This window comes from Rhinatrema bivittatum, chromosome 1 (genome assembly GCF_901001135.1).
Source record: "Rhinatrema bivittatum chromosome 1, aRhiBiv1.1, whole genome shotgun sequence".
Taxonomy (NCBI): domain Eukaryota; kingdom Metazoa; phylum Chordata; class Amphibia; order Gymnophiona; family Rhinatrematidae; genus Rhinatrema; species Rhinatrema bivittatum.
In genome coordinates, this window is record NC_042615.1 from 8,457,010 (window position 1) to 8,471,083 (window position 14,074).

Below are 14,074 nucleotides of genomic sequence, written 5' to 3' on the forward strand. Positions count from 1 at the left end.
GCTTTGGATTAAAAGGGAGCCGATCATCTGCTTACCAAGAAGATCATTTTGTGGCAACCATTCGACCAGCTTTGTATTGTTTCCCAGGTTCTTAGGTCTGCTCCCAGAAAACCTGTAATGTGTATGGGAAAGATATTTAAATGTTAATACTTCATTTTCATAATTGATTCTTATTATTGCTCATGAGATTACAACTATCAGCAGGGAAGCAGCTCCTCTGCAGTGCTGACACCCGTATGGATTGCAGGAGGAAATGTCCTCTGCTGGCATTTAATATTATTCTTTCAGAGCAACCTGTGAGGACGCTTATTAGCAGGGAGGTCCATACTAGTCATTCTGCTAATGGTAAACTTCCCACTGAATAGACTTAGCTAAACTTCCCTGGCTACTGCTAGCCGTTTAACTTTAAACCTAACTGGCCAGCTACTGCAAAACATAAACTACCCATAGTGTACAGTTTCAGCAGTCAGAGTAATCTGCAGCGCCGGCAGCGGGTGAGTGGAGACCTTGCTCGTGGGGTAACATGGGGGAGGGGGGTCTGGAGGGATGGGGGCACAGCAGGACTACTAAGACTGCGAGTGGGTGGGAGGGAAGGGAACTGCATCCAGATCTGTGCTACCAGGAATGGGGGAGGGGCCAGCAAGCTGCCTAACTCAGGAGAATTATAAATTAGGGATGTGAATCGTGTGCCATATCGTCTTAACGATTGAAATCGTGTGGCAGGAGAAGAAAATCGTGTTAGGCACGATTATTTCGTTGAAAATCGTTAAAAATCGTTTTTTCCGATTAGTGCGCACTAACTCCCAATTAGTGCGCACTAACGGGAGTTTGTGCACACTAACAGAAATTGATACAATTTGACACTTTTCAGGTCAGTTAAGGTCAGTTTAGGAATGAATATGTATTCCTATTGGCTGCCCTCTTATTTATTCATGTTACCAAGGTTCCCACTGACAGTATATGGGGGATGGGAAATGGAAACAGTTGGTAGCTTGACAAAAAAAGTAATGTGATCAGTCAATGTGACTAGAACTTGTGCCCTATCCCTGATACCGGGAGTGTTGTGATCTTCCTGCACACAGTGCCCTAACCCTGGCACCAGGGGTGTTGTGATCTTCAAGTACACACAGTGCCCTTTCCCTATTAATACCAGGAGTGTTGTGATCTTCCTGCACACAGTGCCCTAACCCTGGCACCAGGGGTGTTGTGATCTTCATGCACACAGTGCCCTATCCCTATTAATACCAGGAGTGTTGTGATCTTCCTGCACACAGTGCCCTAACCCTGGCACCAGGGGTGTTGTGATCTTCCTGCATACAGTGCCCTATCCCTATTAATACCAGGAGTGTTGTGATCTTCCTGCACACAGTGCCCTAACCCTGATACCAGTGGTGTTGTGATCTTCCTGCACACAGTGCCCTAACCCTGGCACCAGGGGTGTTGTGATCTTCATGTACACACAGTGCCCTATCCCTATTAATACCTGGAGTGTTGTGATCTTCCTGCACACAGTGCCCTAACCCTGATACCAGGGGTGTTGTGATATTCCTGCACACAGTGCCCTAACCCTGGCACCAGGGGTGTTGTGATCTTCATGTACACACAGTGCCCTATCCCTATTAATACCAGGAGTGTTGTGATCTTCCTGCACACAGTGCCCTAACCCTGACACCAGGTGTGTTGTGATCTTCCAGCACACAGTGCCCTATCCTATACCAGGAGTGTTGTGATCTTTCTGGACACAGTGCCCTAACCCTGACACCAGGGGTGTTGTGATCTTCCTGCACACAGTGCCCTATCCCTATTAATACCAGGAGTGTTGTGATCTTCCTGCACACAGTGCCCTAACCCTGACACCAGGGGTGTTGTGATCTTCCTGCACACAGTGCCCTATCCTATACCAGGAGTGTTGTGATCTTCCTGGACACAGTGCCCTAACCCTGACACAAGGGGTGTTGTGATCTTCCTGCACACAGTGCCCTATCCCTATTAATACCAGGAGTGTTGTGATCTTCCTGCACACAGTGCCCTAACCCTGACACCAGGGGTGTTGTGATCTTCCTGCATGCAGTGCCCTATCCCGCCTGCATTACTAGTGAGAGGCTGGCTTCACAGACAGGGGGGAGCTTCCTGACCCTCACTCCTCCCCTCCCCATGTCCCAGCCAGTGAATGGGGTGTGTGTGAGGGGGGGGGGGGGGGAGGATGGTGAGGCTGAAACAGCTCCTTCCCTGCATTACTAGTGAGAGGCTGGCTTCACAGACAGGGGGGAGCTGCCTGACCCTCACTCCTCCCCTCCCCATGTCCCAGCCAGTGAATGGTGTGTGGGTGAGGGGGGGGGGGAGGATGGTGAAGGGTGAGACAGCTCCCTCCCTGCATTAGTAATGAGAGGCTGGCTTCATAGACAGGGGGGAGCTGCCTGACCCTCACTCCTCCCCTCCCCATGTCCCAGCCAGTGAATGGTGTGTGGGTGAGGGGGGGGAGGATGGTGAAGGGTGAGACAGCTCCTTCCCTGCATTATTAGTGAGAGGCTGGCTTCACAGACAGGGGGGAGCTGCCTGACCCTCACTCTTCCCCTCCCCATGTCCCAGCCAGTGAATGGTGTGTGGGTGAGGGGGGGGGGGGAGGATGGTGAAGGGTGAGACAGCTCCCTCCCTGCATTAGTAATGAGAGGCTGGCTTCATAGACAGGGGGGAGCTGCCTGACCCTCACTCCTCCCCTCCCCATGTCCCAGCCAGTGAATGGTGTGTGGGTGAGGGGGGGGGAGGATGGTGAAGGGTGAGACAGCTCCCTCCCTGCATTACTAGTGAGAGGCTGGCTTCACAGACAGGGGGGAGCTGCCTGACCCTCACTCCTGACTTCCCCCATGTCCCAGCTAGTGAATGGTGTGTGGGTGAGGGGGGGGGAGGAGGATGGTGAAGTCTGAGACAGCTCCCTCCCTGCATTACTAGTGAGAGGCTGGCTTCACAGACAGGGGGGAGCTTCCTGACAAAAATAACAAAAAGAATAAACAAACAAGTTCTAGTCACATGAGTGATGATCATCACGTTACTTTTTTTGTCAAGCTTCCAACTGTTTCCATTTCACATCCCCCCAACCATTACCTCAGTGGGAACCTTGGTAACATCAATAGATAAGAGCACAGCCAGCCAATAGGAATACATATTCATTCCTAACTGACCTTTACTGACCTGGAAAGTGTCAATTTGTATCATTTTCAGTTAGTGCGCACTAACTCCCGTTAGTGCGCACTAACACAATTTAACGATTTTTAATGATAAATCGTTAGAATTTCTATTGTATTGTATTTTATAACGATTTAAGACGATATTAACATTATCGGACGATAATTTTAATCGTTGAAAAACGAATCATATCCCTACTATAAATGTAGGGGCCGATGCAATAGATTGGGCTCAGCCGAGTGCACCGTATAACCTGCACTCCCACGCTAATCCACCCCCTAATGCAACAGGGGGATTAGCGCCCATTTAACCCAGGTCGCATGTGGAGAGAATGTAATAGCGCTCATCACATGCAAATGCATGCGAATCAGCCTATTACTCATTCACTCCGCATGCAAAAAGATAAATGTGCATCTCAGATGCTCATTTATTGCTCAGGTATTAAGCCTGGAGCAGGCGTTGATAGCTCAGCGCAGGTAAAAGCAGAAAAAACCTACTTTTTTAAAGTAAAAAAATAAAAATAAAATAATTCGGCAGAGCGCCAAGTTATGAAAACTGGCGCCTCTTAACTAGCGCGACCCCCTAATTTACATATTGCATGGCACCCCCCTTGCGTTAAGAAAGCGGTTTGGGAACAGGGGGTGTGTGGCACAAGGATCAGGAGGGGAAGAACTGAGCTGCTTTATTTATTTTTGTTCTTTTCGTGACAGTGCTACTTTCCCGCATGTTTTTTAAAGATATCTGGGTAAGTAGGGAGCTATCCAGCCACACAAGGCCTAATCTAAACCTGGCATAGGTAACCTAGCCAGATATCCCTGATACTCCATATCTAAGCCCTTCCCTGCATCCCCAGAGAATAGCTGGCTGGATATGCCACATTTGCTAATTAGATGGGTAATTTCTTATTTACCCTTCTAAATGTCTTTTGAATATGGACCTCAGGGAAACATAGAAACACGACAGAAATAAAAGATCGTATGGCCTATCTAGTCTGCCCAACTAATTTATCTTCAGAATTCCCATCACTGCCTCAGAAATCCCCTGTGTTTATCCCATGATTTATTGAATTCATATACTGCTTTTCTCTCTCTCCTCCACCTCCACTGGGAGGCCGTTCCATGCATCCCCCACCCTCTCTGTAAAGAAATATTTCCTAAGATTACTCCTGAGCCTACCCCCTTCACACTCATCCCATGACCTCTCATTCTAGAGCCTCCTTTCTATTGAAAGAGGTTTGCCTCCTGTGCATGGAAACCTTGGAGGTATTTAAACGTCTCTAGCATATCTCCCCTATCTCACCTTTCCTCTAGGGTATTCATGTTTTAAGTCTATCCCCATATGCTTTAGGATGAAGACCACTGACCATTTTAGTGGCCTCCCTCAGGACTGACTCCATCCTGTTTATATCCTTGTGAAGGTTTGATCCCCAGAATTGTACTCAGTATTCCCAGTGAGGTCTCACCAGGGTCCTATACAGGGGCAATATCACCTCCCGTTTTCTGCTGACCATTCTCTCCTTATGCATCCAAGCATCTTTCTGGTTTTTACTGTCGCTTTATCCACCTGTTTAACCAGCTTAAGGTCTTCAGATACAATCACCCCCAGATCTCGTGTTTCTTTCATACTTAGAATAATTTCACCCTTGATATTGCACCTCTCCCTTGGGTTTTTGCAGCTTAAATGCATAATTCTCATGTTTTAGTTTTAAATCATAGCTGCCAGCCCCCAGATCATTCCTTGAGCTTCACTAGATCGCTCCTTATATTTTCCATGCCATCCTGACTATCTACCCTGCTGCAAATGTTGTCCATCGTGAGTGAGTGTTGAGAGGAGATCTGGCGAGCGGCTGAAGAGCATTGGTAATTATTGTTTGCTGGGTAACACTGGGACTTAACATTTTAGGGAGAGTTGAAATTGTGGGGTAAATTAAACTGAAAAGCAAGGAAAGCTGGGTAATTTCTCTTAATGTGTGTGTGTGCCTTGATTTCACTCCAGGACAGTTTCAGAGCAGTCCTAAGGCGTGGCTGGATAACTTGCTACTTAACCAGCTATATTTGAATTACAGCCATTAAAGTGGCTGCAAAATGGAACTTAACAAAAACATTTGGGAGATTTAAACCCAATCTCTCAGTCCCCCATCCGTGAAAACAGTTAAAAAAGATAATTGTAGCATTCTATCCCCCCAACCTCCTCCAACTTACCAACTTTAAAACACAATACTGGCACCCTACCCTCCTTCTCCAATTTTAAGCGTAAATATGAATGCTCTTCTGACTCCGCTCTCCACCCACAACCTAGAATCCCTGGCGCTGTCCTGGATCCCTGAATCTCCTGCAAGGAATGTGAGAGTCTCCTTTCAGCGTAAGAGACTCCTCGCTCCCACCAAGGATTATCGGGATCCTGGAGAGGGGAAGGAGGAATGGGAAGTGTGCACAGGAAGGGGGTGGGATTTAACTTAAACCCAGGGAAGGAGGGACAGCTGGCCTTGAATCACTAGTGCCCACTGTTTTTTAAAATTTGAGAGATTTTTTTTTTTTTAGTGTTTTTAGTGCTTTCTTGGCTGATGCTGCACACTTGGGCTGTGCAATTATTTTTCCCGAATTAGGCAATGTCAACGATATTGCCTAATTCAGAATGGTTCGGGAGAACCAAAAAACAATTGAATTTTTTCCGAAATTTTGGAAAAAAATCATTTTTAAGTTAGTGCGCGCTAATTCCGCCAGACTGAGCAGAAGATTTCAATGTATTTTCCATGATGACACCTCGATCCTTTTCCTGAATGGTGACTCCTAATGTGGAACCATACATTATGTACATATAATTTGGGTTACTCTTCCCAAAGTGCATCACTTTGCACATGTCCACTGAAAGTTTCATTTGCTATTTGCATGCCCAGTCTCCCAGTTTTGCAATGTCCTCTTGTGATTTAACAGCTTTGGCAGATTTGATCAGCTCACTTGTTGTTCCCATGTCCAGGTCATTTATAAATGTATTAAAAGGCAGTAACAGATCCCTGGGACACTCCACTATTTACTTTTCTCCATTAGGAAAATGTTACATTTAGCCCTCCTCTTTTTCTTTTAACACTTCCCCATCCCATGATTCTTTAATTTCCTAAGAAGTCTCTCATGAGTGACTTTATCAAATGCTTTCTGGAAATCCAGATACACTATATCAAATGGCTCACCTTTATCCACAGGTTTATTTATGCCCTCAAAAAATGTAGCAAATGTGTGAGGCAAAATTTCCCTTGGCTAAATCCATGTTGACTTTGTCCCATTAAACTTTGCTAATCCATATGTTCAGCAATTTTCTTCTTTATGATAGTTTCTACCATTTTGCTTGACACAGACATCAGACTCATTTGTTTGTAATTTCTGGATCACCCTTAAATCCCTTTTTAAAAATCGGCTTTACATTGGCAACACTTCAGTCTTCAGGTACCATAAACGATGTTACTGATAATTTACAAGTTTCTAATAGCAGGTCTGTAATTTCATTTCATAATTCTTTCAGCACTTTGGGATATATACAGTCTGGTCCAAGAGATTTGCTACTCAGTTTGTCAATTTGCCCTAGTACATAAGAACATAAGAAATTGCCATGCTGGGTCAGACCAAGGGTCCATCAAGCCCAGCATCCTGTTTCCAACAGACGCCAATCCAGGCCACAAGAACATGGCAATTACCCAAACACTAAGAAGATCCCATGCTACTGATGCAATTAATAGCAGTGGCTATTCCCTAAGTATAATTGATTAATAGTCATTAATGGACTTCTCCTCCAAGAACTTATCCAAACCTTTTTTGAACCCAGCTACACTTTCGGGCGGATTTTCAAAGCCCTGCTCGCCGGCGCGCCTATTTTCCATAGGCCGCCGGCGTGCACAGAACCCCGGGACTCGCGTAACTCCCGGGGTTTCTGAAAAGGGGCGTGTCGGAGGCGTCGCCGAGTGACGCTGCGTTTGGGGGGGCGTGGCACGGCATTTGGGGGCGGGCCCGGGGCGTGGCGCTGGCCCGGGGGCGTTCCGGGGGTGTGGCCGCGCCCTCCGGAACTGCCCAAAATCGGCAGCCTTGCGCGCGCCGATCCAGGATTTTAGAGGCTACGCGCGTATCTTATAAAATCCAGCGTACTTTTGTTTGCGCCTGCTGCGCAAACAAAAGTACGCGATCGCGCAGTTTTTAAAAATCTCCTCCTAACTGCACTAACTACATCCTCTGGCAACAAATTCCAGAGCTTTATTGTGCATTGAGTGAAAAAGAATTTTCTCCAATTAGGGTTAAATGTGCTGCTTGCTAACTTCATGGAATGCCCCCTAGTCCTTCTATTATTCAAAAGTGTAAATAACCGAGTCACATCTACTCGTTCAAGACCTCTCATGATCTTAAAGACCTCTATCATCTATCTTGCATCAGTAGCATGGGTTCTTCTTAGTGTGTGGGTAATTGCCAGGTTCTTGTGGCCTGGTTTTGGCCTCTGTTGGAAACAGGATGCTGGGCTTGATGGACCCTTGGTCTGACCCAGCATGGCAATTTCTTATGTTCTTATCATATCCCCCCTCAGCCATCTCTTCTCCAAGCTGAACAGCCTAACCTCTTCAGCCTTTCCTCATAGGGGAGTTGTTCCATCCCCTTTATCATTTTGGTTGCCCTTCTCTGTACCTTCACCATCGCAACTATATCTTTTTTGAGATGCTGCGACCATAATTGTACACAGTATTCAAGGTGCGGTCTCACCATGGAGCGATACAGAGGCATTATGACATTTTCTGTTCTATTAACCATTCCCTTCCTAATAATTCCTAACATTCTATTTGCTTTTTTGACTGCTGCAGCACACTGAGCTGACGCTTTTAAAGTATTATCCACTATGATGCCTAGATCTTTTTCCTGGGTGGTAGCTCCTAATATGGAACCTAACATCGTGTAACTACAGCAAGGGTTATTTTTCCCTATATGCAACACCTTGCACTTGTCCACATTAAATTTCATCTGCCATTTGGATGCCCAATCTTCTAGTCTTGCAAGGTCCTCCTGTAATGTATCACAATCTGCTTGTGATTTAACTACTCTTAATAATTTTGTATCATCCGCAAATTTGATAACCTCACTCGTCGTATTCCTTTCCAGATCATTTATATATATATTGAAAAGCACCGGTCCAAGTACAGATCCCTGAGGCACTCCACTGTTTACCCTTTTCCACTGAGAAAATTGACCATTTAATCCTACTCTCTGTTTCCTGTCTTTTAACCAGTTTGTAATCCATGAAAGGACATTGCCTCCTATCCCATGACTTTTTAGTTTTCGTAGAAGCCTCTCATGAGGGACTTTGTCAAACGCCTTCTGAAAATCCAAATATACTACATCTACCGGTTCACCTTATTTATTTATTTATTTAAAATTTTTCTATACCGACATTCTTGAACAAAAATATCAAATCATATCGGTTTCCATTTAAACAGAACAGTCGCGACTATGGCGTTACATAGAACCTTTATCCACATGTTTATTAACACCTTCAAAAAAATGAAGCAGATTTGTTAGGCAAGACTTCCCTTGGGTAAATCCATGTTGACTGTGTCCCATTAAATCATGTCTTTCTATATGCTCTACCATTTTGATCTTGAGAATAGTTTCCACTATTTTTCCCAGCACTGAAGTCAGGCTCACTGGTCTATAGTTACCCGGATTGCCCCTGGAGCCTTTTTTAAATATTGGGGTTACTTTGGCCACCCTACAGTCTTCAGGTACAATGGATAATTTTAATGATAGGTTACAAATTTTAACTAATAGATCAGAAATTTCATTTTTTGGGTGAGTTCACAGTTGTCTTTCCTTCCAGTTTTACCCAGGTATGTGCCAAATATTTTAATTATATATGTGCTACACGGTCTATTGAATAACAAAGATATCTGTCCTTTGCAGAAAGTAAAAATAAATAACTGAAAGCAAGCAAACCAGTAACGGGGCAACTACACATGTTAAACATAAAAGCGGAGTGTATTTGTTTCAGTCCCTGAAGCAGCGGTGTGAAACGCGCGTCGGACTGGACTTTAAATTTCCTTGATACCTTGAGTCATACCAAGGAAGGTATTACCCCGATACAGAATTTTACAAAAAACTTTGGAAAAATACCAAAAAAACACGCAAAAGAATAAAGGACTTGGGCCAATGATTAAATACGACCTGAAGTGGCAAAACCTTAAGCTAAAATATGCTGTTATGCCCGCAGGTGTTATGATGGCTCCATAAACAATAGCACATTAAGAAAAATCATAGTTACATGACGTCTTTCTAGTGAGAATTGTACTTGTTGTGTCCGAATACATAACTGTTTACAGTGTGTGGTTTCCACAAATTTACAGTATTACAATATGGCACACACACCCTGGGTAAACATCCTGAGCTTCTCTCAGGACCAACTCAGCAACACATTACAAAGTGAATCTCTGTTCTCAAGTGATCAACCTATTCCATCAGTCTCCAGTTGGTCTGAAATCACTATGTTGCACAAAAGATTAATTTGCACGGAACTCCATGGAGCTACAATGGTAGAATACTTAAAACATCACCGCATCCCCAGAGATCTCAGGATGGTTAAAGAACCTAAAATTTACACAGAATATCCTGAGTTCCTGGAACAATGGTCCTTTATTTTGAACAAATGCAGTATGGACCTGATGTTGTTAATAGTTAAACAAACTCATAAGATCATACAGGAACTACAGGATCAATCAATGGCCATGTTGGAATCTTTGAAGCAGGATGCAACCTTAGAAGCATTTGATAATGCTCACCAGGAATTCAAACGCAACATGGAAAAATTTAAAGCTGATGCAAAATTAGCCAAGATCAACAAATTCCAAAGAGACGAGGGAGATTATAAAAAAGGCCCCATCTATCCGTGGCTCAACCGTACTGCTAAACCCAAACAAGTCACCTTCAACACATCTGACCATTCTTCAGGCAGCGACGAAGAAACACCGTCGGGGGACGGCTTAAAACAAGCACCCCAACGTGGACAAACAGACAGAGGGAGAAGACGGGGGTCCCGAAATTATCACAATGCAGACTGGAATCGTCCAAGAACGAGGTCACAGTATCAACCAAACAACCCCCCTCCAGCTACTCAGAAAGGTTGGAAATAAGATCAGCTGTTATTAACATATCAGGGTGCCAAATTACAGCTATTGAAGAAAGCGTCCTGAACAAAGGACTAAATTTTGTGCCCACCCAACGTCATGATCCTTTCCAATTTCGTTGTGACTTCCATAAATTCATCAGGCAATTACAACGTAAAGTTTATCTGTCACTCAGTCCGTTTGAGACTTCTCCGGCATCAATTACTTCCATAGTCAAAAATAAATCAAAGTGGAGCCTGCCACCACCGGGAGATGCAGCCATCATCACGTTCCAACAATTAGTTATGCGCGATGTGGAATGAATTGAAAAAACAAAATCCCATAGTTATTATAACTTGACCAAAGAAGAACATCAGGCACTCCAACACCTACGCGACAGACAAGATATTGTTATCAAACCCGCGGATAAAGGGGGCGCAGTGGTTATTATGAGCTTCACATCATATATTGAGGAAATTCAGAGACAACTTTCAAATACATTGTTTTACCAAGAATTGCAAACGGATCCGACTGATGAAATATTAGCCGAAGTCACACAACTAGTAAATAGAGGACATGACTTGGGATTTCTGACCAACAGTGAGCGAGATTTTCTAATTAACAAACAGCCTACTATTCCAGTCATATACATCGTCCCCAAAATTCATAAAAATTTAGAAAAAAACCCCGGTAGACCAATTGTCTCTGCCAAACAATCTGTATTAGAACCAATCTCCATTTTCTTAGACAAACTTCTACAGCCGTATGTTTCTCAAGCGGATTCATACATTAAGGACACTTCCGAAATGTTACAATTTTTATCCACAGTCACGTTATCTAATGACAGTATACTTATTACCATGGACATTGAATCCCTCTATACAGTTATTCCCCAAGGAGAACTGTTGACAGTAATTTCTACAGTATTAAAGAATCGAGTGCCCCCTCAACGTATTCCCACATCATTTGTGATTGAACTTCTACATTTAGCATTAAGCAAGAACTATTTTATGTTTCAGAACAAATTCTACTTGCAAACTTGTGGCACCGCCATGGGAGTGGCCATGGCTCCAGATGTGGCCAATTTATTCGTCACTGCGTTTGAATCACAGTATATCAATCAAAATCAGTGGTCCGCTCAGATTAAACACTGGAAACGATACATAGATGACGTGTTCATAGTATGGCAAGGATCCGCTGCATCCCTACTTGAGTTTCATTCTTGGTTGAACAACTTAAACTCATGTTTGAAATTTACAATAAACTATGACCAACATCAAGTGGCGTATTTAGACATCCTCATAACCAGAAGCGAAGTTACTATCATCACTACCCTCTATCAGAAGCAGAATGAGCGAAATAATCTTCTCAGATTTGATAGCTTTCATCCGAATACTTTCAAGTCCAACCTCCCTGTGGGGCAATTCATGCATATCCGACGCTTGTGCACTGAAGAGGAAGAATTCAAACTACAGGCAGAACACTTGGCAAAACGATTTTTACAACGAGGGTATCCCACATCCTGTGTAAAAAAGGCATACCGTCGAGCATTATACTCGAATCGTGACTATTTATTCCTTCCAAAAAAATTGCCAGATTCAAACCCACAAACTTTGGTTATGAGGCATTCATTGGTGTCCTCCTCTATTAGCAGAGCTATTAGAATGCACTGGTCAATCCTGCAGGATCTCCATCCTATGTTCAAGGAGCCTATACGAATAGCCTACTCCAGAGGAAGGAATATTAAGGATCAAGTTGTGCACTCAAGCTTACGTGAGGCATTAATTCCCCACATTACAGTTAACAATTGTGCCAATTGCACGTTCTGCACCTTAAAATCATCACAGACTACAATATGTACCGCAACAGGACGTACACTGTCGCTACCTCAATTTTCGTGCAGAACTTCATATGTCATCTATGCCATATTCTGCCCCTGCCCCCAAACTTACGTGGGCATGACAAAGCGTCCTATTCGCATCCGCTTAACAGAACACAAATGCTGCTTAAAAACAGGAAGAATTGAGGAGCCATTGGTCACTCATTTCATTGAACACAAACATACTTTTGCTGAAATTAAATGGACTGTTCTGGAAGTAATATCTGCACACTGGAGGCGAGGTGACAGAATACAACGTCTTCGTCAATGCGAACAACGATGGATTCTTACATTAAATACAGTGCATCCTAATGGACTCAACAAAGAAATAGAATGGGTCCATTTCATGTAAACGTCACACACACAGCTGAAGTTGGCTGATTTCACACAGCTGTGACATGCAAAATCACATATAATCAGCGAGACTCTCGCGGCAACTTTGCTCAGACGCCGGTAAGAGGAAACGGCGGCAAGGTTGGGTGAGTTCACAGTTGTCTTTCCTTCCAGTTTTACCCAGGTATGTGCCAAATATTTTAATTATATATGTGCTGCACGGTCTATTGAATAACAAAGATATCTGTCCTTTGCAGAAAGTAAAAATAAATAACTGAAAGCAAGCAAACCAGTAACGGGGCAACTACACCTGTTAAACATAAAAGCGGAGTGTATTCGTTTCAGTCCCTGAAGCAGCGGTGCGAAACGCGCGTCGGACTGGACTTTAAATTTCCTTGATACCTTGAGTCATACCAAGGAAGGTATTACCCCGATACAGAATTTTACAAAAAACTTTGAAAAAATACCAAAAAAACACGCAAAAGAATAAAGGACTTGGGCCAATGATTAAATACGACCTGAAGTGGCAAAACCTTAAGCTAAAATATGCTGTTATGCCCGCAGGTGTTATGATGGCTCCATAAACAATAGCACATTAAGAAAAATCATAGTTACATGACGTCTTTCTAGTGGTAATTGAAGTCTCCCATTATTACCACACTACCAATTTGGTTAGCTTCCCTAATTTCTCTTAGCATTTCACTGTCTGTCTCACCATCTTGGCCAGGTGGTCGGGGCCGGTGCAAGAGTATTAGGCACCCTAGGAAAACCTTACAGCCTGGCGCCCCTTTCCCCACCTTCCCATATACAATTTTATGCATTTATAACAACAGATTTTACATGAAAAATTACATTCTGAGGTAAAAATAATATACACGTTGTTGTGATAGTTACATGCACTGTTGTGATGCCAACAAGAAAACTTTGCAGCTTGGAATACATATGGCATCACACCTATTGTAACATGTTTTGTGTCAGCATGGTCCTCTCCTATCCACACAGTACTATCTGCCAACACTCAAACAGTAGCAACCCTACCTATGAAAAGGAATACCACAAATATTACACCAGAATCTAAAATATGAATACACCTCCTATCAGGAAAATAGAACAGGCCAAGCTACTACAGATCCCTAAGGAGAAACCACATGCTAAAATAATGCTTCATCTCAGTCTTTGCATGCAGAACACAGACCCTCATCAAATACAGAATAAAGCCACATAAAATATAAATAGAAATGTGCAGACAAAAACTGAATTGTAAAACACAGCACACCAGACTCAATACAATGCAACAATGGAAAAACAAACATTTCACCATTCCTCATGAAACAAACAATAAAATCAAGATATATAAATTATTAATCATAATAGTAAAATCATACTAATAAAATCATTTCAAAACAGCTGATGAATAGAATATCCAATAATTAAATACTCATGCAAATTTTGAAGGCTTTACCAAACACCAATAAAATATTTCAAAACAGCAAACACAAACACCACCCTATAATTAAAAATAAGGATAAAAAATCTCCCACACTCATACCTGGGAA

At 43.2% G+C, this 14,074-nt stretch overlaps 1 protein-coding gene across 1 annotated transcript in view; it reads right to left on the reverse strand.

The window, feature by feature from the left end:
- Window positions 1-14,074, reverse strand: part of LOC115078027 (2-hydroxyacylsphingosine 1-beta-galactosyltransferase-like) — a 162,375-nt gene that overhangs the window by 36,260 nt on the left and 112,041 nt on the right. Inside the window, exon 4 of the mRNA XM_029581009.1 lies at window positions 36-112. Coding sequence (XP_029436869.1) covers window positions 36-112 — 77 coding nt within the window. The remainder of the gene's footprint in view (window positions 1-35; window positions 113-14,074) is intronic.